The sequence below is a fragment of the Xenopus laevis genome, chromosome 3L (assembly GCF_017654675.1).
Source record: "Xenopus laevis strain J_2021 chromosome 3L, Xenopus_laevis_v10.1, whole genome shotgun sequence".
NCBI classification, from domain to species: Eukaryota; Metazoa; Chordata; class Amphibia; order Anura; family Pipidae; genus Xenopus; species Xenopus laevis.
Window position 1 is genome coordinate 58,263,676 of NC_054375.1, and position 24,992 is coordinate 58,288,667.

The 24,992-nt window shown below is 36.4% G+C and overlaps 1 protein-coding gene across 4 annotated transcripts in view; it reads left to right on the plus strand.

Annotated features, from left to right (window-relative positions):
- Positions 1–24,992, plus strand: part of LOC108711038 (dynein heavy chain 3, axonemal) — a 555,753-nt gene that overhangs the window by 65,662 nt on the left and 465,099 nt on the right. For all 4 annotated transcript variants that reach the window (XM_018252361.2, XM_041586281.1, XM_041586280.1 and 1 more), the window contains exon 4: positions 2,385–2,487. In XM_018252361.2, coding sequence (XP_018107850.1) covers positions 2,385–2,487 — 103 coding nt within the window. The remainder of the gene's footprint in view (positions 1–2,384; positions 2,488–24,992) is intronic.

Here is a 24,992-nt window from a genome sequence, read left to right on the forward strand (position 1 = left end):
ATTCACAAAGGGAATATTTTATCTATGTTTAAGACTAATGATATGAAAGAGGAAATAATTGCAGCAGCTAATGTTCCTCACTGAATGAGAATATCTTCTGTTTGTGGACATTTTTTATGGATCAAAGCATTATAACAGAAAATGATGAATAGGGTTCATAGCAGAGGACGTATTTCTGTGCAAGCAATTATATCTATTATTACATAAATTTAATTTGGCAGACACACTGTTCTCTGCATTAGGACTTTTGAAACATTGTCTATAGTCAATAGCTAAGGATAAGATCTAACCATAATCTAAGAGATCATATCAAGCAAATAATCATGTCATATGCTGATGTGAGCTACAATGAGTATTCAGATAGGTCATGTCAATTAATGCTGCATTTTACTACGATGGGAATGCATTCAACAAAACATCTCAGTTTAGGGGAAGCATGATTGTATAATTGCATAAATATCTCGAAACTCCTTGCTCTGAAGTACTTCTAGGATCATTTTGTAAGAAGAGCATGCATTGACTGGATTCCAACTGCACTCCTTCTCTGGATTTTTCTCTGCATGGCTGGAATCTTGAAACCTGATTTGAAAACATTGGTACCATAGACAATCACATAATAGCTCCCTTCTTTACATAACTAAAAGTCCTGATTGCCTTCTAAGAAGTATCTCATCCAGAAAAAGCACCGCAATACTGAATTCCATAAAGGGAGAAAGGTAACTGAGCATTGAGATAAGAGAACAAAATAAAAATGGGGAATATCGCAAGAACTAAGGGAAACCATGACAGTTGGACAGCAGAATCTAAGGGCCTATTTACAAATTTTCAAAGTCAAGGAAAAAAAAAAAACATGAAAGCCCAAAAAATAAACCAGCAAATGCTGGTTTTCTCAAATGCTAGCTTATTTAAGAAAAAAATGTTGCTCCATTCATTTATATGAGGTTAAAAAACTTGAATCGTTTAATGATCTGAGAAAAGAAGTAAATTTGTGAGAAACTATTCCCATTAACTTATATTGAACCTTTACTTGCAGATTTTTGGTGGGGTTTTGCTGTTTTTTCCTTTAATAAATACTGACATTTTGAGGTTCTGAAGAATTTTCTTGAGTATATTTGCTCTTGTGTTTTTTCACCATGGTTTTGTTTGATTTGTGGGAAAAAAAACACAAATTTGCAGCTGGTATCCCAGTAGGTAACAAAGACAAATCTACAATAGAAGAGAAAGGGGCTGCAAAATTGATGTGGAAAAAAAGGGGCAAAAGTAATTTTAATCGATACAAATGAATACAATCATGGCTTCATTGTGTGTAAATTGGAAGCTGTCCTCATGTTCAAAAATAATCACTAATTCTAGTAATTATAATATTCAGATGTCAACATTCAGATGTCATGGTCTTCAAAAAAAAGTACCTTAAGTTCATTAGCAGTCTGCAGATCAGAAAATGATCAGAAGTTAATTAAGCCTTCCTTTTGCAGGCTGACTATCTCATTAGATACTTTTCAAATAAAAATTGCACAGATATTTTTGAAAGCAAGGTAAGAAATGTATCTTTTGAGCTTCCCTTAATGGCCACTATGTATGTCTGTCAATGTTAGTTAAACTTTGGGATGATTCTTTAGAAAGTAAATTTAGTTTTTGCACTTCCTTTACACTGGAATGCAGCTTTAATTACACACAGCGCCAGGCATCCTAGGCAACCTGGCCGGTCATGGTGCTAAATAGGTGAGCGCACACGTGAATAGGCACATGCGCACATTCACTAATAGCCACAAGCGCACAGTCCCTCACAGCTGTGCAAAAATAGAGAGGGGACTGGACTAGGGGTAGGAGACAGAGAAGGAAGGTGCCTGGAGCCCCCCAGCTTTTGCGCCCTAGGCACATGCCTACTCTGCCTTACCCGTAGTTCCAGTCCTGATTACACACACTAAACTCTGAATGCAACTATATAGAAATTCTCTAAACTGAATGTCCTTTCCCTACTCTCTGAAGATTCAAAAAGGCTCCCTAGGTGTGTTGTGCAGTTATCTAGTATTCAGTTATCCAGTTATTCCATGAAACACATTACACTAGTATAACATTGTCTCAGTGGGCAGAGCTAGTTTGCATATTAATAGCCAGATAAAATTGGTAGCAATGAGTGTTTCATAGTTCTCACCAATTGCATTTGACAACGTAGATCAGATGCCAATATAGAAATAATGGGAGCTAGGGAAGGAAGCCTCCACAATGGATTTGACTGAACATAGAACCAAATCAGAACCCTAATATGCATATTCAGATCCTCCAAATATTGTATCTCACATGGTTAAGGGTTCGGATTTGTTTTATTCCCAATGAGGCCACAAATCTAGATACTAACTTATATTATATTTATCCCCATTTAGAATGTACTGAACAAAACAGGGTAGAAAATGTCACTGGATTCAGATTTCCGAAAAATGTTAACCCTGAACTCAGGACTGTCAAGAAAAAAGTCCACAAGCAAAAGTAAGTACTAAGAAATACATTTATAAATTAACTGCAAGACACAACAGGATTCTCAGATGATGGTATGAAATGCCATCTATTAAAGTTAGAGCAAATGAGCATATACCATTCTTTCCAACGTTGGGGTGTTGAATAGTGGCGTTTCTGACAAACAAAGAACTCTACAATGCAAACATTTTAAAATATTCAAGTACAGGCTCACTAGCTACATCTATGCTTTGTGGCTCTGATGAGGGAATCTGTCCCGTTTTGCCTTGTCAAAAAATTTGCAAAGCCGCGTGGAAATTTGTGAAATGGTAAAAATCCATTCTAAACTAATTGGCATTATCTAAATATCCGGTTTCTACTGTTACTAGAAACTGTAGTGTATCCGTATTAAAATTGTAACTAAAGGACTGACAATTGTATGCATGTTAGTTGGAACATCCACTGAACATTTATGAACACAAACTTATCTAAAATATAAACACACACATGTTAAAGCCCATGTAAACTATTTCAGCCTTTAATGAGAGATACATATACAAAATAAGGAGAGAAGGCGCACACCCTTAAGTTAAACTATGGGGTGCTAATCCATGGTGACTCCCCATAAGGGTCTCCATAACGAATTGCAAACATAAAAATAATGGATATCACACCCGATTTGAAAAGCAATTAAATTTATTACAAAAAGAAAAAAATAAGCAAAAATAGTATACAAAAATCAAATAAAAATAATACTAAGGTGAGCCCAACGCATTTCGACCTTAAGAGTCTTCCTCAGGGGCACAAAATAAACAAAAAAAAACAAAAAATAAAAAAGGCCTTCTTGATTTTTTGTTTATTTTGTGCCCCTGAGGAAGACCCTTAAGGTCGAAACGCGTTGGGCTCACCTTAATATTATTATTTTTATTTGATTTTTGTATACTATTTTTGCTTATTTTTTTCTTTTTGTAATGAATTTAATTGCTTTTCAAATCGGGTGTGCAATCCATTATTTTTATATTTTTAATGAGAGATAAACATGACCTGTCTAGAAGGCACCCCACATATTAGTAACTGAATCATATAAAAGAAATTGTCATCCTTTTTTTTTCAAATCTGAAAGCCAGTTGATTGAATTGAACACAGCGTTTTTTTATGTACCATTTTGTTAAAATTTATATATATTTTTGCACTGTAAACTTTTTTTTAAAAAAATTCCCCCTGCAATCTCGATAAGATATTTTATAGGTACCATTCTGAAAATGCAATGAAATAAACACACAGTGCTCTGAAGGATCTGTCAATAACGCGATCTACATTGAAATTAAAACAAAGTGTTGAATTATATTGTGTGGGTAATGTGATATGGAGGATAAAAAATCAGTTACTCATGCAGTGCACTGCCATGGATTCTAATTAGAGGCACTGTGCTATATGATGCCAGTATAATATTGTTTCATACTGTTAATCCAGCAACCTAATTTTCTCAATATTAACCTTGATTTTATTTCATTAAAACACATCTATTAAAATCCCCACACTGAGCATTAGCTGACATGAAATGAAATAAGAAGGCACTCATGGACTACAAGCTGGATAATTAAAATTCAAAACAAACATTTTGCAAAAATGCAAAATGACAGTGTATGGTTTAGCTCATATTTCCAATGTAAACAGATTGTTTGCAGTGTGTGTAATGTACACCATGACTTTACACTATAGAACTCTATTAGTATAACAATGCAGAGGTGTATGGAATGATCTGATTAAAGAAGTAGAGCCCATTCAAACAGAGCCTCGCTAGAACAGCTGACATTAGCACTTCAACTAGTCTGCAGGGGACACAAATTGCCATCATAGCAGCTGTTTGGAACATACCACATTGGTGCAAAGGCAGTACAATGACATGCTTATAATTGACAGGAGGACTTTGGTTGATGTGCCTCAGACCAGACAGAATTAATATGCTAAAACGGAAATTAACAGTTTAATGTCACACTTCTTACTTGGTGGGTAGCCAGATTTCACATCTAAAGCGCAAAACGTTAAATGTGTTGGCACGTTGTATTGTAAAAAATTCATGTCATTTTTCAAGACTCTTTTACTACTTTTACTACTTTAACAATCCTAGCTCCTGCTCTAACCACAAACTACAATGCACTGAGCAATGGCTGTACATGCACCTTATTATATTGACAGTGGAAGGGCTCAAATCCCATTGGTTGATGTGGAAGGCAAATATGGTGTATGCAATTTTCATTACATTTCGCTAGGTTTTTTTTCCAGAGTTTTTTTTCCACCAAAACAAATTGCATCTTGAAATTTTGACACAGTTTTGTGAAAATTTTCAGTGCTGCCAAAAACATGGAATGTCACCCCACACCCTACATGCCAAGATGCAGTGCCGGGCCATGCTGGGCAGGCGCCCTAGGCAGGCCCGGCAGTCGCACCGCCTATTTAGTGCGCTTCTGCGCATGTGCGAATTTGCGCTTCTGCACATGTGCGAATTTGCGCTCATGTGCGCATGCGTAGAAGCGCACAAATCGTGAAAATCGATGCGCCCTAGGAACGCGCCTACTCTGCCTACCCCTAGTTCCGGCCCTGCCAAGATGTCACTTATCACTAGTCAAGAATTCTCAAGTTGCTTTACTGCTGAATTCTGTGGGAACTGCTATGTATTTTATTGAGTACAAATGATAAATAACCAGGATAAAAAAAGTGAACATTTCTTGCATATTACGCCAGAAAATATGTCATGATAAATGTGTAGCTTATTTCTTATATATTGTCCCATAACACATATTAGATAAATGTGGAGCTAATTTCATGTATAAAGCCCAAAGAACATACATCAAAATACAGTGAAAATTTCATGTATATTACTCCAGAACACATCATGATTAATATAATGCCTGTATCATATATAAGGGCTGATTCGCTAAAATGCGAAGTTTTGTCCCTGGCGTCGAGCACTGGTGAATTTCTGGTAGCGTTATTTCGGCAGTGTGTGCATTTCATAGTGAAGATGCGCTAGCGTTCGTTTGTGCCTAGCAAAAATTGGCTAGTGATCTTGCACTTAGGCCAATTTGCATACGGCAGGTAATTTTAACATTTATTATAAATAGTGGTGCAAGTGCTTGAAGTTACCACTATTTCAAATACATATCCAGGGAACATTAACAAAGACAAGAGAGTTAATATAATGCCCTACACATGAGCCCACTGTAAAATTAATGTTCCATATGTTGTGAAATGTCTGGAGAAAACCAGTTACCAATAAAAGTTTGTCAGCCAAAAAAAGTTCAAGTTAGGACTTTTGCAAATAATTGCGCTTCAAAAAAGGAAAAGTCGCCGGCGTTTTTGGAACTTTAATGCATTTTCGGCACACAGGATATGATGTAAGTGACATAAGATTGAGGAAGATCTAGTTTCTTTTAAGCACTTCACTTGGTCTGAGTTGGCGAAGTCAACTCTGGCGAAAGAGGTAACGTTCAGTGAAATTCACACTTGTGAATTTGCGGAGTAACGATCATTTGCCAGAGCAAAAAGTCGCCTGGCGATAGAGTGCTAATGAACGCTAGCAACGGTCCCGCTACCGAATTGGCACCTGCGTCTGTTAGTGAATTTGTGATGTCCCTGTTGGTGGCAATGCTGGCAAAAAGTCGATTAGTTCTTTAGGGTATCTGCCCCATAGAGTCTCCAGACTCCAGATGTTTCAATGATGCAGGATTATTGGAAAGAAATGGGGGTTATGTAATAAAAGCCACTAAGTTAACCCAGGAGCAGTAACCCATAACAACCAATCAGCAGGCAGAATTTAACAGTCAGCTGTTTAAAAGCAAACCGTTTATTGGTTGTTACAGGTTATTGCTCCTGGGCAAATTTGCTGCCTTTTACTACATATGGGGGTATGTCTATTAGCATAAATAGCTGTGCTTTGACTTCTTAGCATGTGAGGCCCAGCGCATCTAAATTAATTTCCTATTTCTGTTGTTTTGAACACTGCAGAGCAGTAAGGTGTGCTGCAGGAACAAATGGCTTCTCCTTTTGGAAAACATTTATAAAATATTGTTTCCAAACACAACCAGACGAACAGATTGCACTTAAAGGGAAAAAAAAAGCCAGATGAACAGCACGCAAATTATAATTCTGGTCTTTGTCATTTTATTTGCTGCTAACAACCAGATTGCAATCAATGTTATTAATTATATTACTTAATGTGCAGTCTGTTACTGTTTTAGACAACCTTACAGTTATTTGCTGCTCAAATCAACAAAACTGCATTGAGATTTATAAAAAAAAAAAGCCATCTAAAGTCTCTGGTATTTTCCCCCCATGTACATAGTGTATTTCCTACATCTGTCTTCCCACTTGTCTTACTTATGTATCATCTCATAATAACATACATTTTCTTCTGTGTGCCAGATAATAGGATGGGACTTAACCATAATGGATGCAGCTAATGACTCAAGCAATATTTTCAGATACAAATAATTGTGAGCTGAGGAGTGCTAGAAAAGATTTCTGTACGAGTATAAAGATGTTAGAATTCAAAGCCGTCTGAGGAGAAATCATAAATTAAACTCATAAATCTTCCCTATCTTTAGCAGTCCTAAGCATAAGTTCAGCGTGTGCTGTTCTAAAAGGAAAGATGGAAAAAAAAAAAAGTTTATTGAAGGATTTTAATACAATATCTTCAGAACTTCTTAACTGCTGAATTGTATTGTACAAAAAAAACGCACAGAACCCTGCAGAGAGTAAGGAGATGCCTGTCAGCTTCCAGTGCAGATTCACTGGTGGTATTTAAATGAACGACCTGCAGTATGCCTTCTTATTTTGATTAAAATTAAAAAAAAAAGTGACAGCTGTGGAAAAACGAGGTTGAAAAAAATAATATTGCGCTGTCAGTCAGTCCATCAGAAATATTTTTCACTATGGTTTCTGCAGACAGCATTTTCAGTCTGCTGCTATTCAAATACATACATTTAATACTGTCCAATATTTCAGTGTCACAGCAGCGGATCATTGGGAATGTGTTATGTATAAGCTGCAATTTGTTATTGACAAGGCAGAAATCTAGCCTCCCAATAAAGAAGATTTGCTTAATAAACACTAAAGGAAAACCTGTCATCCCTAACAGATACTCTATTACTGGAGGGACATGCTTACTCTAAAAAATGAAATTCGATATGTAAAAAAGGGGAACAAATCTTAAATAAAAATGATCCTACATTCCTGATGTTTGTCATGCGGGAGGTGTTTTTTTGGTGTATATATTAGATGAGTCCTTTGGCCATGGACTGGTCCTCTCTGTGATTTTATTTTTTTTATAGGATAAGCCAAAGCTGAAGGGTTCTGGAAGGCAACCAAGATAGATGTGGAGTTCCTACAAACATATTTGAATAAGTAATTTGACTCCTGTTTGTTTTAAATAGCATTGCACATGTAGTTGGGAAGCCAAACACATGCGAACAAGCTAATTGGATCTCATTTGTTACAAATATTATATCATACATGGCTTTCTGGGAAGTCACACACAAGCTATTTGCATCTCATACAGTATATGGCTGTATGGTAGTTCAGATAAACAATCTTGAGTACCTATACATTGCATCAGGCTTAGTTTGTTGGTGTAAACAGAGGTTTTGCTGTATTCATTTTAATGTTAAACTTGCAGACCAAGTTTTGGATCCCACTGAGCGTTAGGCTTGTAAAAGGTCCTAGTGGTTCCCAAAATGTTGCCTGCATGTTTTTCTGAGCCCTGAATAAATGCTACACTGATTTTGCACCTGATAATGTGCTGCTGGATTTCTTGTTTACCTAAAATTGGATGGTTCAGCGTCTCACTCATAACTCCATTTGCCATGATCTGGCATTTGCCCAGTACACTCAACAAAAACTGCATTCTCCAAAGTAACCAATGACCTTCTCTTGGAATGGTCGCTCACTATTTAATTTTAGATCTCTCTGCATCCTTTTACACAGTTGATAACCCACTCATCCTAAATATTTTGTACTCTGTTGGCATTTGTGACACTGCTCTTTCAGGATTCAAATCATGTTTCTTATTGCTCCTTTAAATTTCTTTTCTAGCTTGACCTCCTTCCCTCTCTATTGGAGTTCCTTCTGGCTCTGTCTCAAGCCCACTGCTCTTCTCAATCTACACTAATTCTGTAGGAAAAGAGAGTCAAACTGAAATATAACTGTTTACTCCAGACCTCTCTCCCTCTATCCTTTCCCAAGTTACATACTACCTTTCTGCTATCTCCTACTTCTTGTTAGAGAACTACCTAAAATTGAACCTGTCCAAAACCGAATCCATTATATTTCTGCCATCATCTTCCCCTGTACCTTAAGCATCACTCACAGTCAACCCCACCTTTCATTCAACCACACAGGCTCCTGGTTTTTTACTCCCATACAAACCCTTTGCAAATCTTGACATTTTCATCCATACAACATATCCTCCATAAACCATTACTTTATATTCTACTAAAACATTAATTCAGTCTCATATTATTTTCCTTGTTGATTACTTCAAAATAGTACTTGCAAGAATTCTAGTAAACCGACTTCAAACTTCAGGAAATTAAATTCAAAATACTAACCCTCAACTTCAAGGCAATTCATTAAAACAAAGAAGCCCCTACCTCTACTTTACCTCAAAATACACTCCTTCATGCTCCCTAAACTCTGCTTCTTCTTTGTAATTTTTTTTCAATAATAGCATATTTAATCTTTATTAGTGTTTATTATTATTCTTTATTTGTCCGTGACATGTCTATTTTAGCCTGTTGTGAACTGTTTACTTTTTTTGTTTCTGCTGTAGATTTTACTTTATGTTGCACATAGTTTCTTGCATAATCTCTCAGGTTGTTTCATTCATATGTGCCTGAGGGCTTAAATGATCCTCATGAGCTGATCTTCATTCTCTTTCTCTCCTGTCCTCTCTAGTAGCAGTTAAGTCCTTGAGGTCAGGTCAAAAATTTTATCAGGACTATTTCCTGCACGTCTTTCCGCAGAACTTTTATTTAAAAGTCCAAACCACCTAGAGCAGCAACCACAATTTATACAACAGAAAATAGTTGGATGTAGCTGAGGTCAAATGGATTTTGAATCAAACTAATTGAGGAATACTATGTGGAAGATTAAAATCAATATTAAGAATCACAATTATAATATTTTGTATTAACTTGTTTTTAATATTGTACCAATGATTTATGTTACCAATATTTAACTGAAAGTAACCTAGTGCCTCAACAATGTTTATGGAGAACTGTATGAGAAGAGTTAGGTATAGCTAATGATAAGCATGAAATCACAATTAGACCCTAACCACATTATGAAATCACAATTAGACCCTAACCACATTAGCTACAGGACAATTTTTCTCATAGTATTTGTTGCATCACCACTTATAAACGAAAAATGCATTGTTTACATTTTAGATGAAATACATTCAAGACTTGATCACTTGGCTAACAGAAAGCCCTGAAACATTCAACTATGTTCTTTGATTCCTCTCAGAAATGGCAGTACCATACATTTCACATCTTGTATGTCTATACGAGAACAGAATTTATTAGATATGAAACACAATTGCAGTGAGCGACAGTTGATATAATTACCACGCATTATTGTATAATTTGGAAATGTTTATAAGAAATATCAGAAGCGCAGTGAGAGGGTGTAATGGCACCCATTGCAAACATTGTCAATTATTTGTCTCAGCTTTCCCCTATGCTACACTTTACCTCAAATTTTACATTTAAGCAGCTGAAGTTCACTTAACAGCTGAGCTTCCAATTTAAATTAAATACATATTCAATCAGAACAGAAGGGGATTTGTAGTATCTTGTGTACGCTTAAAGGGATAATATTGAAATATGCAGTTTCATTAGTTTGCCAAGAATTTTCTCTCCTATTTCGATTTGAATCAAAATTTTGAATTGAATATAGTTGTGGGCAAACAGCCTGCACCGGCAACATTTCACCTTCTAAAGCATGTTAAGTTATAAGGAAGGCCCCCTCCAAAAAGGACAGTTTTGAGCATTTTCCAAATTAAAAATTGTATGTAGCATTCATATTTCTGACTATTAAGGATTATTCCTTAACATATATATATATATATATATATATATATATATATATATATATATATATATATATATATATATATATATATATATATATTTGGTAAATATTAAAATTTTCCACCTTGGCTCAGCAAGTGCAACACATTTAGTTAGTAATGGCACCTGGTTATAGCAGTGAACACTGATGTCCACACAGCTACTTTCCTACAGGACACTATTACTTAGTTGGCTCATATTTTCAGTTATAACACATCTTATCACACATCTTCTCTAGCTGTAACACTGAATCCCAAATTCTTTATATTTTCTTGCTTCTGGTTTGACAAAACCGATTAACTACTTTTCAATGGCAAGGCCATCAACTTAGGTCTTAAACCAATGTACTAAGATACTCTTAAATGGCTTCTTACTCTGTTTACACTAGATATAGAACTGGAGTGATGCTTCCTATAGTAACCATATCTGTAGAACATAACTGAATATTTCTGATACTGGATTTATTCTTTGTAAACAACACTGAATAAATGTATTACGCAATCTGTCCTGAAACAGTAACCTGGCTTTTTAATTTTCAGTTTTCAGTTCATTATTTTGCATGGATTATGTGTGTTTTAACGTACATTCTGCTGTGCCTATGAAACAGCAGCCACATTGTTGTTATTCACTTTGAACAACATTTCTTTAATCCCTGGAAAAATATTCAGACAATGAAAAAGCAAAAACTTTAGAATTAACAAGATGTGTTTTGTGGGATAGCAAAAGAAGTATTCATCTCCTGACTGCCATTCAGAGATATCAAGAAACCAACTGGAAATGTAGTCAGGAATACATTTGTTCATGCTGTTAAAGGCACACTATTGTTCCTGTAACCACACAGTCCATTCTATCTTCCTTTCTGGATTCAGCTCAGTGTTATGTCTTTTGCAGTTGGTAGCTGAGTAAACCAATGATCTCTATGCAGTTGAGTAGAGAAGAAGCATTCACCTGCGTATGTGTGCCTAAACACATTAGAGGGCATTTGCTAGCTAGTGTGCTGTAGAACAGCTTCTACTTAATATGGGGTGCTGTTTGTCCCTATCTGTATATCTGGCCAGATGGCAACTTTTCACCTTGTTTGTTATAGGACAGTAAATCTTGCTCTTATTGGTTCAGTAATGTGACATGACAGTATTGTTTCCCATAATGAATATTGTATCTGTTTTGTAAAACTGAGTTTTCATTTTGTTCATTCTCATTCTTTAATAGAAATAGGTATTTTGTGTAATTTTTTTTCTGGTATATGGTCACAAATACTTATGTACCCTGAGAGACATTCATTCTGTGTACTAGGGATCTTTTTGTATACAGAATGTAGTTGGGACAAACGGCACCCTATAGATATGTAGCTAAAACTAACTACATCTAATATAAGGGAAAACACTTTAATGAAATTCATCACTGTGATATATAGCAATATCATATGAAATGTAATAATAGTTCCTAGGTTTGTTTCTGCTTTACAGCCAAAACAAATCATGTATTTTAAACAGAAGATGATTAAAAGCCACATTAGTGGTGATAGAGAAAGTCATCTTATTTATGGTTTCAAAAACCACTGTAGGGACTGATAAATTAGCCACCAGTTATTATTTAAAGGCAGTCCTCTAGTGTTATAGGCTCCTAAACTGGGGCCTAAAATACAGTTAGGAAGGTGAACTGTTTTTTGATCCTGCATTTAGGTAGGTCCCCTGTATTTCAATATGTGTCCAGTATATGCTAAAGTATATAGGCCTGAACAGCCATGTGCTCAGGGTCCATTTTGTTAATCCTCTTACCTGAGCAGGCAGGAAGGGTAAAGTGGAACCTAGACAATGTCAGGTATAGTAAGGATACGCTAACTCACTTTCATAGGTCACTCTACCAAGGAGTGTGAGTGGGATTATGATCACAGGTACCAAATCCCCAGAAGTAGGGATTAAGTGCACAGATTTAGGAATGTAGTAATTTCCCTAGGATCCACTTAGGATAAAGACTGAAAGCTGGGTTTAACTCTAAAAAATACAAATCTTGGCACCTAAGCCTGCACCTAAAAGGCTGAGATACAGCTTTTAAAACTGCAAAAAAAGTTGCGAATAACCAAAAAAGTGATGGCAGGGAATAAATGCTATCTGGATAAATATCACAACTGCAATCTTGGTCAGACTGGGCCAGTGGGGCACCAGGAGAAAATGTGGTGGGCCCCCTTGTCTCAGGACCACTACCTTCTTCCCTTCCTGCTAGCAGGGGTCTACCACCACTGCTGTGATCTGCGGGCCCATGCTCCTGCTAGTTAAAATCTGCATGTCTAGGGGAATTGAGGAGACATCCAATGGGGCAGGAATTTGTGACCCAAGACCTCTGCCTTCCCAGCCTGTCCAGAGTCTATGGGCCCCAACACCCCCATGCTGGCTAAAAACAGGGCCTGGGAGGAGAGAGAAGTTACATAGCCAGTAAATTGTGACAGGGTGTTGGGGGGCAACCTGCAAAAAAATAAAGAATTGGCCCATAAGTTACTAGTTGTATTCTTTTGTAAAATTGGTTGCTGGCCTCACTGGACATTGCCAACCTGAACTGATTCTTAAGAGCAATTTAAAGGGCTACTGGCAACTTTTGTGATCACAAATAAAAAAAAAAGACTAGTAGTAGCCAATAGTCAACAACATTTAAGGTATAAATTAGTGATGCACCGAATCCAGGATTTGGTTCGGGATTCGGCCAGGATTCGGCCTTTTTCAGAAGGATTCGGATTCGGCCGAATCCTTCTGCCTAGCCGAATCGAATCTGAATCCTAATTTGCATATGCAAATTAGGGTCGGGGTAAATCGTTTGACTTTTTCTCACAAAACAAGGAAGTAAAAATAGTTTTTGCCTTCCCACCCCTAATTTGCATATGCAAATTAGGATTTGGATTCGGTTTGGTATTCGGCCGAATCTTTCACTAAGGATTCGGGGGTTCGGCCAATCCAAAATAGTGGATTCGGTGCATCCCTAGTATAAATACCATTTTTTTAAAAGTTTACAGAGAGCCTTTTTTAAATTACATTATGAGGATGCATTGGGACATTTACTGTGCACAGTTATGATATAGTAAGGCAGCAAATGCTTTTACAATAGGGAGATAACGTTTTATTAGCACAAACAAATTTAATTAGATGGAAAAAGATCTGGAAGAAAAATTACCAGTTATGCAAATATGGCTTTAGAGAATGGAAATCAATATTTGTCTCCCAATTAATGTGTAGTTACAGCATAAATTTACCTTGTGCTATGGACAAGTTATTAAAATAGTGAAACCCTTGCTAGATAAATGACATGCTGTAAGAATTAAGCAGAAAAGACTGACAAAATATATTGTAAATTGCTCATGCACACATTTTTAAAAGTGTAGGCAAGACATTAAGGTTTATGGTTAGGAGGTGTATGCGGTGTAATATTCTGAAGAGAGAGTGACAAATATAAAAGATGTGGTTCTTTGTATATTTATAGCTCACTTGGATTGTATGCTCGACTTTTACTGCTTCAAACCCTGCCACTGGGAATCTGTGATAATATTATGCAACATTATAAACTAGTAATTATAATGAGCAGTGTGTTGTGTATTTGTGTACATGGGGGGGGGCGGTGCTGTAAAGAGCTCCTTGGCTACAGTTGTTATAATGACAATACAGGTATAGCCTTTGTTATCTGGAAACCCGTTGCAAAGCTGCAAATTACAGGATGGCCATCTCCCATACACTGCATTTTAATAAAATAATTAAAAATCTTTTTAAAATTATCTCCCTTTTCTCTGTAATAATAAGAGTACCTTGCACTTGATCCCACCTAAGATATAATGAATCCTTAATGGGAGGCAAAACAACCCTATTTGGTTTAAGTAATGTTTAAATTATCTTTTAGTAAAATTAAGGTATGGAGATCCAAATTATGGAAAGACCCCTTATATGAAAAACCTCGGGTCCCAAGCATTCTGGATAGCAGGTCCCATACCTGTATCACCTGTTTCATCATAATGGCTATGCTGTTAGTAGGCACACAGCTGAAACAGTAAGTAATTTGGGGTTTGAACCGTGAGACAGGGGCTTAAAAACACAACAATGGAGGGTTTAAAGAATTTTGATTAACAATATTTTTGGGAGCATCTGTTGCTATCATTTTAGAAAGGTGGGTGACACTAAAAGCATCCATGGCCAGCAGCAATATTAAAACCTTTCTTAAATACTTTCTTAACCTATGTGAAGGTGCTACTGACTTGAAGGTTTATTTAGATAAATATGTAGCCAGTGTCTTGGACAGTTTTGTCAATATCTTCCTTATTTTATTTTTGATGTCATTTCCAATGGCTCTCTTATTATGTTATAACCCTTTTAACATCAGTCCAGCAGAATTTAAATTGAACACCATTTTGTGGGAGGTCTTTGGCTAAAAATTAACAGTAATGGTCTTGATAGGCATAATTTTACGAGGAACAACTATGGCTTGCACAAAAAAATAGTATTACACTTTTATGGAATGGATTAAAAAATAAACTATTAAGAAATATGGCAAAGCCTTTATCTTAAAAACAATATATTTGGTATTTTGTTATATTTAAGTAAAAGCCACTAAAGACTACTGTGTTGGCAATTTTCCACCAACCTTAGCTACATTTATGATTGTGGTTTCCACAATTTCCACATTCTGTAAAACAGCAGTCATTTTCTTGGCGGAACATAACTGACGACCCACCCTACCACAACATTTCCAGGTTGTGAAATGTACAAGGTACATGCCAAGCCATAACTTGAGATTGATTCTTAAAGGTGAATTGCTCTACTATCATAAATAAAAAGAAAACAAGCTGGATTGTTAAATCCACTTAATAGCGACACTTCTTTAATGACTTGGAATCTAATAAGAGGCATACTGCATTTTAATTGATTGAACAGAATATGTAATATAATTAAATATAGAAACTAGTTCCACATCTTTTGAGGCAAATGCTTTAAGATGCAATTACACAGAGCAGACAAGCAATCCTGATGCAGTGAAGTGTAAGATATTTCAATGCCTTTTGCCTGAACGGACCCATGTAGTCAAATACTAAATTGCTAGGTAAACCATTAAGAAAAAAAATGCCACATATGTACAAAAATCCTTTCAATGCAATAATTTTTTAGATGTGCAAGATAACTATAAATGTTTGTTTACATATTTCCTATGTTTTAACCCCAAATAAACATTTTACATTGTTCAGTGATTTAGATTTTTCTGAATGTGTAACATTGAAGTGTCTTGTTCATCTGGCACTTGGGTCACACCTATGGCATTATCCTTTTCACACTACAATGGAAGGTTTACCCTTTGCCCCATGTAGGCCAGATGATCAAACATAGTTTATTAAAGGACTGCTCATGTCAAAGAAACTGAATTTCCATTGTAGGAGCTTGAACAATGGGGTTGCAGTAGAAGTAATTTGCTTTAACTTAATTCCATTAAGTTCAAGTCCAATGTAACCCAGAATCATGCATGTGCCAAATAAAATCTTTGGTTAGCCAAGTTTTATGCTTTGCAGAAAGAGTGAAGTTGAATTCAAACTGCCTACAGGTTTCTTGATCAATTTAAAGTGGACCTGTCACCTGAAAAAAATATTCTAAATCCTGTTTTATCACATTAGCCAAACAAAATTGCTTGAAAGATAATTCAGAAAAACAGTCAAACTTAAGTACCTTTCTTGACATTTTTCAGTGACAATTTGGCCACTGGATGTCTTGTTTCATCTGCATTTTGTTTATTTTATCTAGCCAAAGTAAAGTTGACCAAGCACATGCAGATATATGTGTTTGCTGTCACCTGAACTAAAGTTTATTGATGTAAATCTATAAACCTGGCCAATCAATGATTTTGGCATATGTATGGGCTTATTGGATGCACCAGGAATGCATAGGCTGCATTTCCCCACAGTGGTTTAAGTGTATGGTGAATTTTTGACATCCACAAGTGTTGCAATCTACAATGATATTTTATTGTGGTAGTCCATGTCCACTGTGTTAGCAGTTTCCTGACAAAAGAAACCTTGCTCTGCCTACACATCTATATTTTTTCAAGTTAGGGTTGCCACCTGTTTTCGAGGTGGACAGCCCAGTTTTGGTAAGGACTGTCTGGATCAAAACTGCCCGGTTTCCAAATTAGGAAAACCAGGCAGGATTCTTCTAGATTGACATGGCATTTAGGCATTCGCTGATCACCACACTATAGCCCCAACCTGTGAAGTCACCGATTCTCCCTGTTATGCCACCGGCCTGCGCCTGCCTGGACCTGTGGCAATCTTATTTTACGCATTTACATTAACATTGAGTGAAATACATTTTAATCTAAAATTATATATATAGTGTGTTTAAGACAAATATATGTATTAATAATTAATAATAAAACAGTAACTTGTACTTGGTCCAACTGAAGATTTATTCTTATTGAGTTAATTTAAACGTCTAAAGAGTTAGTTTTGTACAACCAATACTTATAGGCATATATGTATTACAGTAAAATGTCTGGTTTAATTCAGTCCGTTTTAAAATCTGCATTATTTTAATAATACAATGGAATTAAATATTACATATATTTTTTAAACAGTTTTATAAGTTTTATTTAATTATAGAACACCATGTTCTAAAACCCCCTGGGACATGGTAAATTAGATCATGTGATGTCCCTGCTCCCAGGCAATGTACAAGGCAGTGTAAATATACCACTCTGCTGTACAATACAATGAGCACTATTGGACTGCACAATTGTTTGTTTGCAGTGACTGTATTAAAAGTATTAATATCCAGTTTGAATATTGTTCATAGATAGTAAAGTACATTTATATGTACATGGTGATTTTAGAGTTCTAGACCAAAGAGCCTTACAGTAGTACAGAGCAATATGAATGTTTCTATATCTGTCAAGCAATGAAAAATGTAACTGTGAGAGATCCTATTCTAACATGGCAAAGATGAGTATTATAAGTTAATGAAGGCATTCTTCAAATGCTCTTCTGGCTGTAATTAATATGAATGAATGATGATGGGTTAGAAAATGGTTTCACTCTCTGGAAATATGATGTTTTATATGTATACTGTAAGTACATGATTGGTAAGGTTGAGCTGTAGATGAATACTTGACCAGACTATTATAACAACATATGGATTTTGTCTTGTATTATGATGGGATTTATTTTCTTACAGCAGTCACAACTGTTATTTTTGGAACTTTTACAATTAACTTATCCTTATATAGATCTTTCTCTAAAGAAAATGACAGAACACATTTAAATAAATACAATCATAAACCATTAAAACACTATATGTAATGCAGACAAAGTCAAAGCTTGGGAACATTTCTGATTCAAATAAAACTCAGAATGCAAAATGCAGAAGGCGAAGAGTTAAGCAAATATAATACAAATGGGAATTCCTATTAGAGAGAACAATGTCTTTCCTTTATTTTCCAGCACCTCAAGCGACAGCTATAGACTATTTGATGAACAGTGGTACGTGCTTCTTGTTAGAAGCTGAGCTTGTTTCTGGCTCCTTAATGATCGTCACCCTGTCAAGATTTTTTTTCTCTCTTACATAACCATTGCAAGACAGATTTGTAATATGGCAGTTATCTCTAATTTGTCCATTCTTCTAGCAGACCTCTGTTCCCTCTGTATGGAAAACATCACTTGCTAATTGACAAATAATATCAACTGATATTGGATAAGAGGTACTTTAACTTTTCTAAGGTATTGACTGAAAAATATTTGAACAACCTTTAGTAAGTGATTCACCAAATATACACTGTTGACAATAAAAGAATAAATAAAAAATAAAGTTTAACTAATGCATATTTATTGGACACATGGGGCCCATTTATAAACTATGGGCAAATTTGCACTTGGGCAGTAATCCATGGCAACCAATCAGAGGTTTGCTTTCATTGTTCAACCTGCAGGTTGCTAAAAAAAAAAAAGCCTTCTACTGATTGGTTGCTATGGGTCTTGATAAAGGATCCTTGTGATCCGAAACATGTTGTGATTCAATAAATAATTATTTGCGGCAGAGACTGCTTGTTATGTGTTCCATCTATGTTTCCTGAAATTTCTATGGGTCAATGCCCAGGTGCAAATTTGCCCAGTGTTTATAAATTAACTCCACAGACCTCATTGTAGTAGGGCTCATTTATTTACAGTGGGTAACTTGCACTTTTCCCAGCAGTGAGGTGCGTCGAAACGCACTTTTCACACTTTTCCGCTCAGAGCCACTTGTCCTTACGCCCTTCCATTCCAAATTGGGCAATGCTGCTCCTATTGATGCAAGGAAACAGTGGAGCTACTGCCACTTCGTGACCAGGTGGTTGCTTTAGGATCATCAGCCCCCTGCGTCAATGTTCGGCAAAAAGAACATCACTTTTATTATTTAAGAGGAAACTTCTACAGAGTATTAGTGGTCAAGTTTCTCATGGAAAGTAACTCATGAAAATTACAGCGTTCCATTCATTTTGAGCCTGAGAATCTTAAATATTTTATTATACTAAGAAAACTAGTTGTTTGAGACAATGCCAGTGAACTGATTGAGGAGTTTTCTCCTGTGACTTTTTTTAAAAAAAATTCCTTTGATAAATCCTAAATATTTGAAGTTCCAAAGAATATTCTTGTGTATCTTTGTGTGTGTGTGTGTGTGTTTTTTTTTTTTTATCTCACATTGACTTTGATAAGAGGAAATAGCACATAGTGAGACAACATAAAAGTTCTAAAGAAAGTATATTTTGAGAAGTCCATCACCATATAGAATATAAATTGCTTTGCATATACTGTCAGATGTTCAGATGCAGAACACAGCTCAATAATGTATAACCTATTATACCCTCTGCATCACCTTTGGGAAAATCTGAAAAATCCTCCCTTATGTCTCATCACACAAATCAATAGATATTCACTACACTCGGCTTTATGTATCTTATGAATTGCACCCTACTCAACACTGTACTATGCTGTCTGAAAAAGTCTTCACACAACAACATGTCTAAAAATACAAATAAATATTATTTTTTCAGCAATACCTTTTGGGTCATGTAAGGTTTAAACATGAATTTTAAAATTGTATCAAAGTAAAAAGCAGTTTCCATGAGGAACACCTAGTATAAACATAATTATTCCTATGCTGTTAGAAAATGAAATTCCTTGAATCTGTAAAAATACATTTCTTTTGATGTAAAATCATTTTCAAACTGCACAGGGCATAAATTGTGCTTAGTATGCCTAACAAGCATATGTCATTTCAGTATCTGGATGAAAAGGTTTTCATTACCATTGCTATGATTGAAGTGATAGTGATGGAGTTTGTGGAAGGGTTTGCAAGTTCTATGACTAGTTGAGGGCAATTCAGAGTTTCACTTTTAAAACTAGAACTAAGTGACCAAGGCACAAAACATACGGAGAGCTACTCAATGGAATCTTTATCCTATATGAGATGTGACTGGTACAACTTTTCAGGCATTTTAAATTTATGGTACTTTAGACTGATTTCCGTATACGTCTATCTCTATCACTCCCTCTTTGTCATTCTCTGGCTAGTGACTAGCGATGAGTACATTTTTTCACCAGCCATGTATTTGTTGTGAAATTCCACATTTCACCATCTGCAAATTTTTTCACAAAACTGTGGCAAAAATTTGCAGCGACAAAATTCACAGCAACGTCCATTGACTTTAATGCATTTGGACAAAAAAGTCACAGAGACAAAAAAAAGTTGCCACAAGAAAATTGCCCATTGACTTTTGGAGCGAGAAAAAATGTTGCATGGGTAAAAAAAAAATTGACGCCCATTGACTTAATTGCGTTTGAATTTTTTGCTTTTTCGTTACAGATTAGCTCCCTGCCACTCTGTTCTCCTTCCTTACATTTATCTGTGGCTTGGATTATGGATCTTTGTAGTTTTATGAACAGTAGATTTTTTTATTACTTTCTCCATGTATTTCTAATTATTTGTCACTCTCTTCCTGAGCCTAGATTAGATTCCTGAGCCTGGTGTAGATTATAAAAAGTTAATGGGCCCTACTACTTATCTACATTGCCTTTTTTTCACCCTATCCTCTCCTCATTGCCTACATTCCACTCATCTTTCTGCTCTTAATTTCTAATGTATAAATTGCCACCTTTTTTTTTTCTAGAAATGTATGTTAAAGAATATATCAATTACATGAAAATATTTTCTTAAGTGATGTTGTCATCGAAAAGAAGCATATGTGCAACATTATGTATTTCCTACAAGAGAAACCCCTTAGGGAATCCTTGCATAGTCTATGCAACAAATAAAGGGTTATTGCCAAATGACAATTGCATTCCCAGCAAATTGTTCAAGGACAACCCCATTCTTCAAATTCTTGTCCCCTAAAACATTTGCTGGGATCTCAATAAAAGAATAAAGGGCACAAGTTGTGGCCCAGTCGAGTGACTGTCATTTGGGTATATGATTTGCAGGACTGATACTCTTCTATAAACAGCAAGGGTACCAAATAGACTAGAGCACCACTTCCAAAAAAATTTGAAATATCAGCATTGGCTGTGCATAAGGTTTTAAGCACTGAAGAAATAAAGTTAATCTGTGAGAAACAAGGGCAGACTAATTCACAGGGAGTCTAAAAAACTAGGAGACTTGCTGTTTTTAAGGACTTTAGCCTCTGTTGGTGAAAATCCAACCAGAAAAGCAAAATATGTTTAATTGTTCTTGCTCTCTCAAACGGCACAAGTGTACATCTCACCTGGTTTCTACTACCTGGATATAGAGCTCACTCAAAACTCCTACCCTTTTCCACTGATGATGACTCCTCCATACCAAAACCTGTACTGGCTTTTCCAGGTTCAGTAAACATAGCCCCTGTTATTCTCTACTTTGCTCTGACTTATACAATATTCTGGGAGAGTCAAGCTACTGTGCAGAAATGTGTACAATGTTACCTGATTCTATAGTACATTAATTAGATTTCTTTTTAGGAGACTGGATAACATGTCACCTCATGTTAAATGAGAAATTATTAGGTAGCCCAGGATCATTATTTTAAACTGCAGTATAAAATGTGTTTTTTTTATCTGTAAGTTTTCTCCACTGACATGTCTGACAAACTAACTGCTTGCAGTAGGCAAACAGGGACAGAAACGTGTTTCTAAATATATTACCAAGCACAGATAGCTTTCAGCTTGAAGTAAACATGCACTTGTCAACATAAAGCACATCTTCCAATCTACAAATCTTTATATAGGATTGCACGTACATAATTTATCTAGGAAAGGACTGAGCAAAACTATCACGTCTGGTAAGCATCATTTAAGCAAAACTGATGCTGTTGACTGACATATAGCAGTTTGATGCAGATATAGAGTAAGTAGTAGTTGATCATATCATTTACATATGCTGCAAAAATGAATATTGGGGGTTTGCAGTAGTGGAACATTATTGATGTCATGTAGTGATGGGCGAATTTGGGGCGTTTCGATCCGCAGACTTTCCCGCAAAACGGCGTAAAAAAAATGGATGGCGGCGCCCGTTTTTGGACGCCAGCGCAATTTCGCAAATTTATTCGCCGCCAGCAAATCACGGGAATTCTCGCAAATTCGCGCCTGGCGAATAAATTTGCCCATCACTAATGACATGTAGACAGTATGAAAACAGTATGAGAGAAAACAGTAGGTGTTAGGTTGTTAAGGGGTTCTCAATAATTTTTCATCAAGACCACACTTAATGGAAACATGACTATGTACATTATAATTTGGTTTAATAATCTGTAAGTATTCATCCCTTTACTTCTCTCCACATCCTCACAGTGTAGCCAGAGCAACTGGAGGCCAATTTTCTATATGCCATTAACACAACAAATAATATATGTCGCTTTTTCTTGCATAATATTTCAATTCCCAGGGAGTCTACTCTAGTTTACTTGGGACTCCAAAAGTCTCAGAAAATGTTTTTAAGAGGTAAAGTATCAATCATTTATTATTATTTTTCTAGGTAGTCTTTAATGTTTTACAATATTAAAATCTGGTGGCATGACATTTTGGGACTTTATGGGCTTCCAGGCCTATTGTAATGACTTGACCCTAATAATTGAATTGAATCTTGTTATTGGATATGTGCTTTACTATGCCAAGCAAGGAAAGCAGGGTCTAGCATTTTCTGTAGCTGTTTCCTTGCAGGGTACCCTTTACGATGACAATGCCATGCATTCTCCTTTAAAAAGTTCATGATGATTGTGAAAGGTAAGTAAAATGATCATTTACTTATGATCATTAGTTATAAAAACTAATTTATGATTCCCAATGTGGCAGGTAAAAATGGTTGCAAAACATGGCAAAACAAAAATGAGCTCAAACATGCTTCTGGCTTAGTTGCACCAACCACCAATGTGCGCTCTAGCGATATGTGGGCTTCCCAAAAGCCTGTGGCACCTGCGGATTTACCCGCGGTTGGGCGGGTTTGGGCCGACTTGTGCACAATGTCTTTAGATTGTGGGCAGGGTGGATGTAGGCTAAGTTCAGCCTGCACCCACCCACAACCCTAAAACAGCAACCTTCTACTGCCCCACTTCCATCTCCATGTGCTCTCTTTTTTATACTCATGCTGAACGTGCCCCTCCCCCTTCCGTGACATCACAGTGGGATGGATATATATAAATGAGGGTGCAGGCACTGCTGGGCTTGGTTAGGGTCGGGTGTGGGTCCAGTTTTAGTCAACCCGAACATCACTAGTGCCCTCCCAGTCCTCTTTGATGAATAGTGCTCAAATGAGCCTATAGATATTCAGAACCCTGGAATTACTGCCACCCTGGACATATTAGTATTTACAGGGTTTTCCACAGTGGACTGTGTCAATAGCTGCAACATGAATTGCATGCTAATGCCAATGCACACTTTGAAAATGTTAGCTGCTATCAGTGTCGGACTGGGCCAGCGGGACACCGGGAAAAAACCCATTGGGCCCCGGCCCCCCTCCCCCTCTGGGCCCCCATAGAGCCAGGCCCTGATCTCCAGGCCCCAAATAAAATGAATTGTGGCGCCAGTAGTGTCAGCACGTCGGCATCCGTGCATGTGTGTTCGAGCGTAAGCATTTGTGTTGGCATACGCGCGCGGTGGGGGGTCAAGTCATGTAGTCATTACCTTTGGGACTCCTGGGAACCTGGTCAAGAGGATTTCTCATATTCTTAGAGTTGATGCCATCTTATTTATCTCAGGCTATGACAGGGGACAGAAAGTACCCAAATAGATCCATCATTGCAAAATTCAGACATTTTAAAGAAAGTCATGTATGCATGCAGAGTTAAATATGTCATTCCTCTTTTCCTTATTATATTTCGAAATCTCTTTTAATACAAGTGTATTAGGAACCATTTCTATTCACTCTATTATCACCACAATGGGTTTATTGGTTATTTCCTGTTTGACATTTTACATTCTGTTCATTCATGTGGTGTTCAATGTAGTGCAGCTATTTCTCTTGAGTGTTTTTTCTGCCAATATATATATATACATGTTCTTGTGTAAAAATGTTAACATAAAGGACAATTTAATTTCCTTTGTCTTTCATGGCTAGTTTGCCCTTTGCCCTTTTTGACAATGACTGCTTGCAACTCAGCTTTACTGTTGCCAAGGGAAACAGAACAATTGCTTGCTTGTTTTTAATGGCGTGACTTGGTTACTATTAACTACAAAACCAACACAGGTAATGTAGGACTATCGTATGATTATAGAATGTTCCAATATCAGTTAGGTACGTTATCCATGTAATGTGGAACTGGAAAGAACAGGCAGTGATATATACTGTAACTTTATTCTTTATAACTTTCTAAAGTTTTCTTTATCAAGCAGGGCCTTTTCTAAATTTAAACCAAATTTCCACAAAATGAAAATATGAAGGCCCAAAGCAAAGGGCAGACACTGAGCATCCTAAAAATACTTTAGCAATACTCTTGGAAATTCATGAAATGTATATTGAATTCTTATATGATCTATTTTTGGACACACATGATATTTAAGCACACAAAATGGAACTCTTCAGATAATTTAGAACATTTGATAATGTACATGAGAGTTTAAAGGATAAGTAAACCTTTTAAATAAGTGAATGTAAAATTGATGAGGGTGCTATTCTAAGCATTTTTGTAATTTAAATTCATTATTAATTTTCTTTTTATTCCAAGATATTAAGGGATACATGTGCTGGTCAGTTTCCCACCAGTCTGACCGCCAAGTAGTCAAGGAAGTTGTCAGGAGAAAGAAAGAGTCTGCTCTGATGTTCTTCTGCTTAGGAAAGATGAGAGAAAGGTTTTTAAGGGCTTTAGCACACGGACAGATTCAGGGAGATTTAGTAGCCTGCCGACTAATCGCCTCTTCTTCGGGGCGACAATCTCCCCGAACTGCCTTCCCCCTGC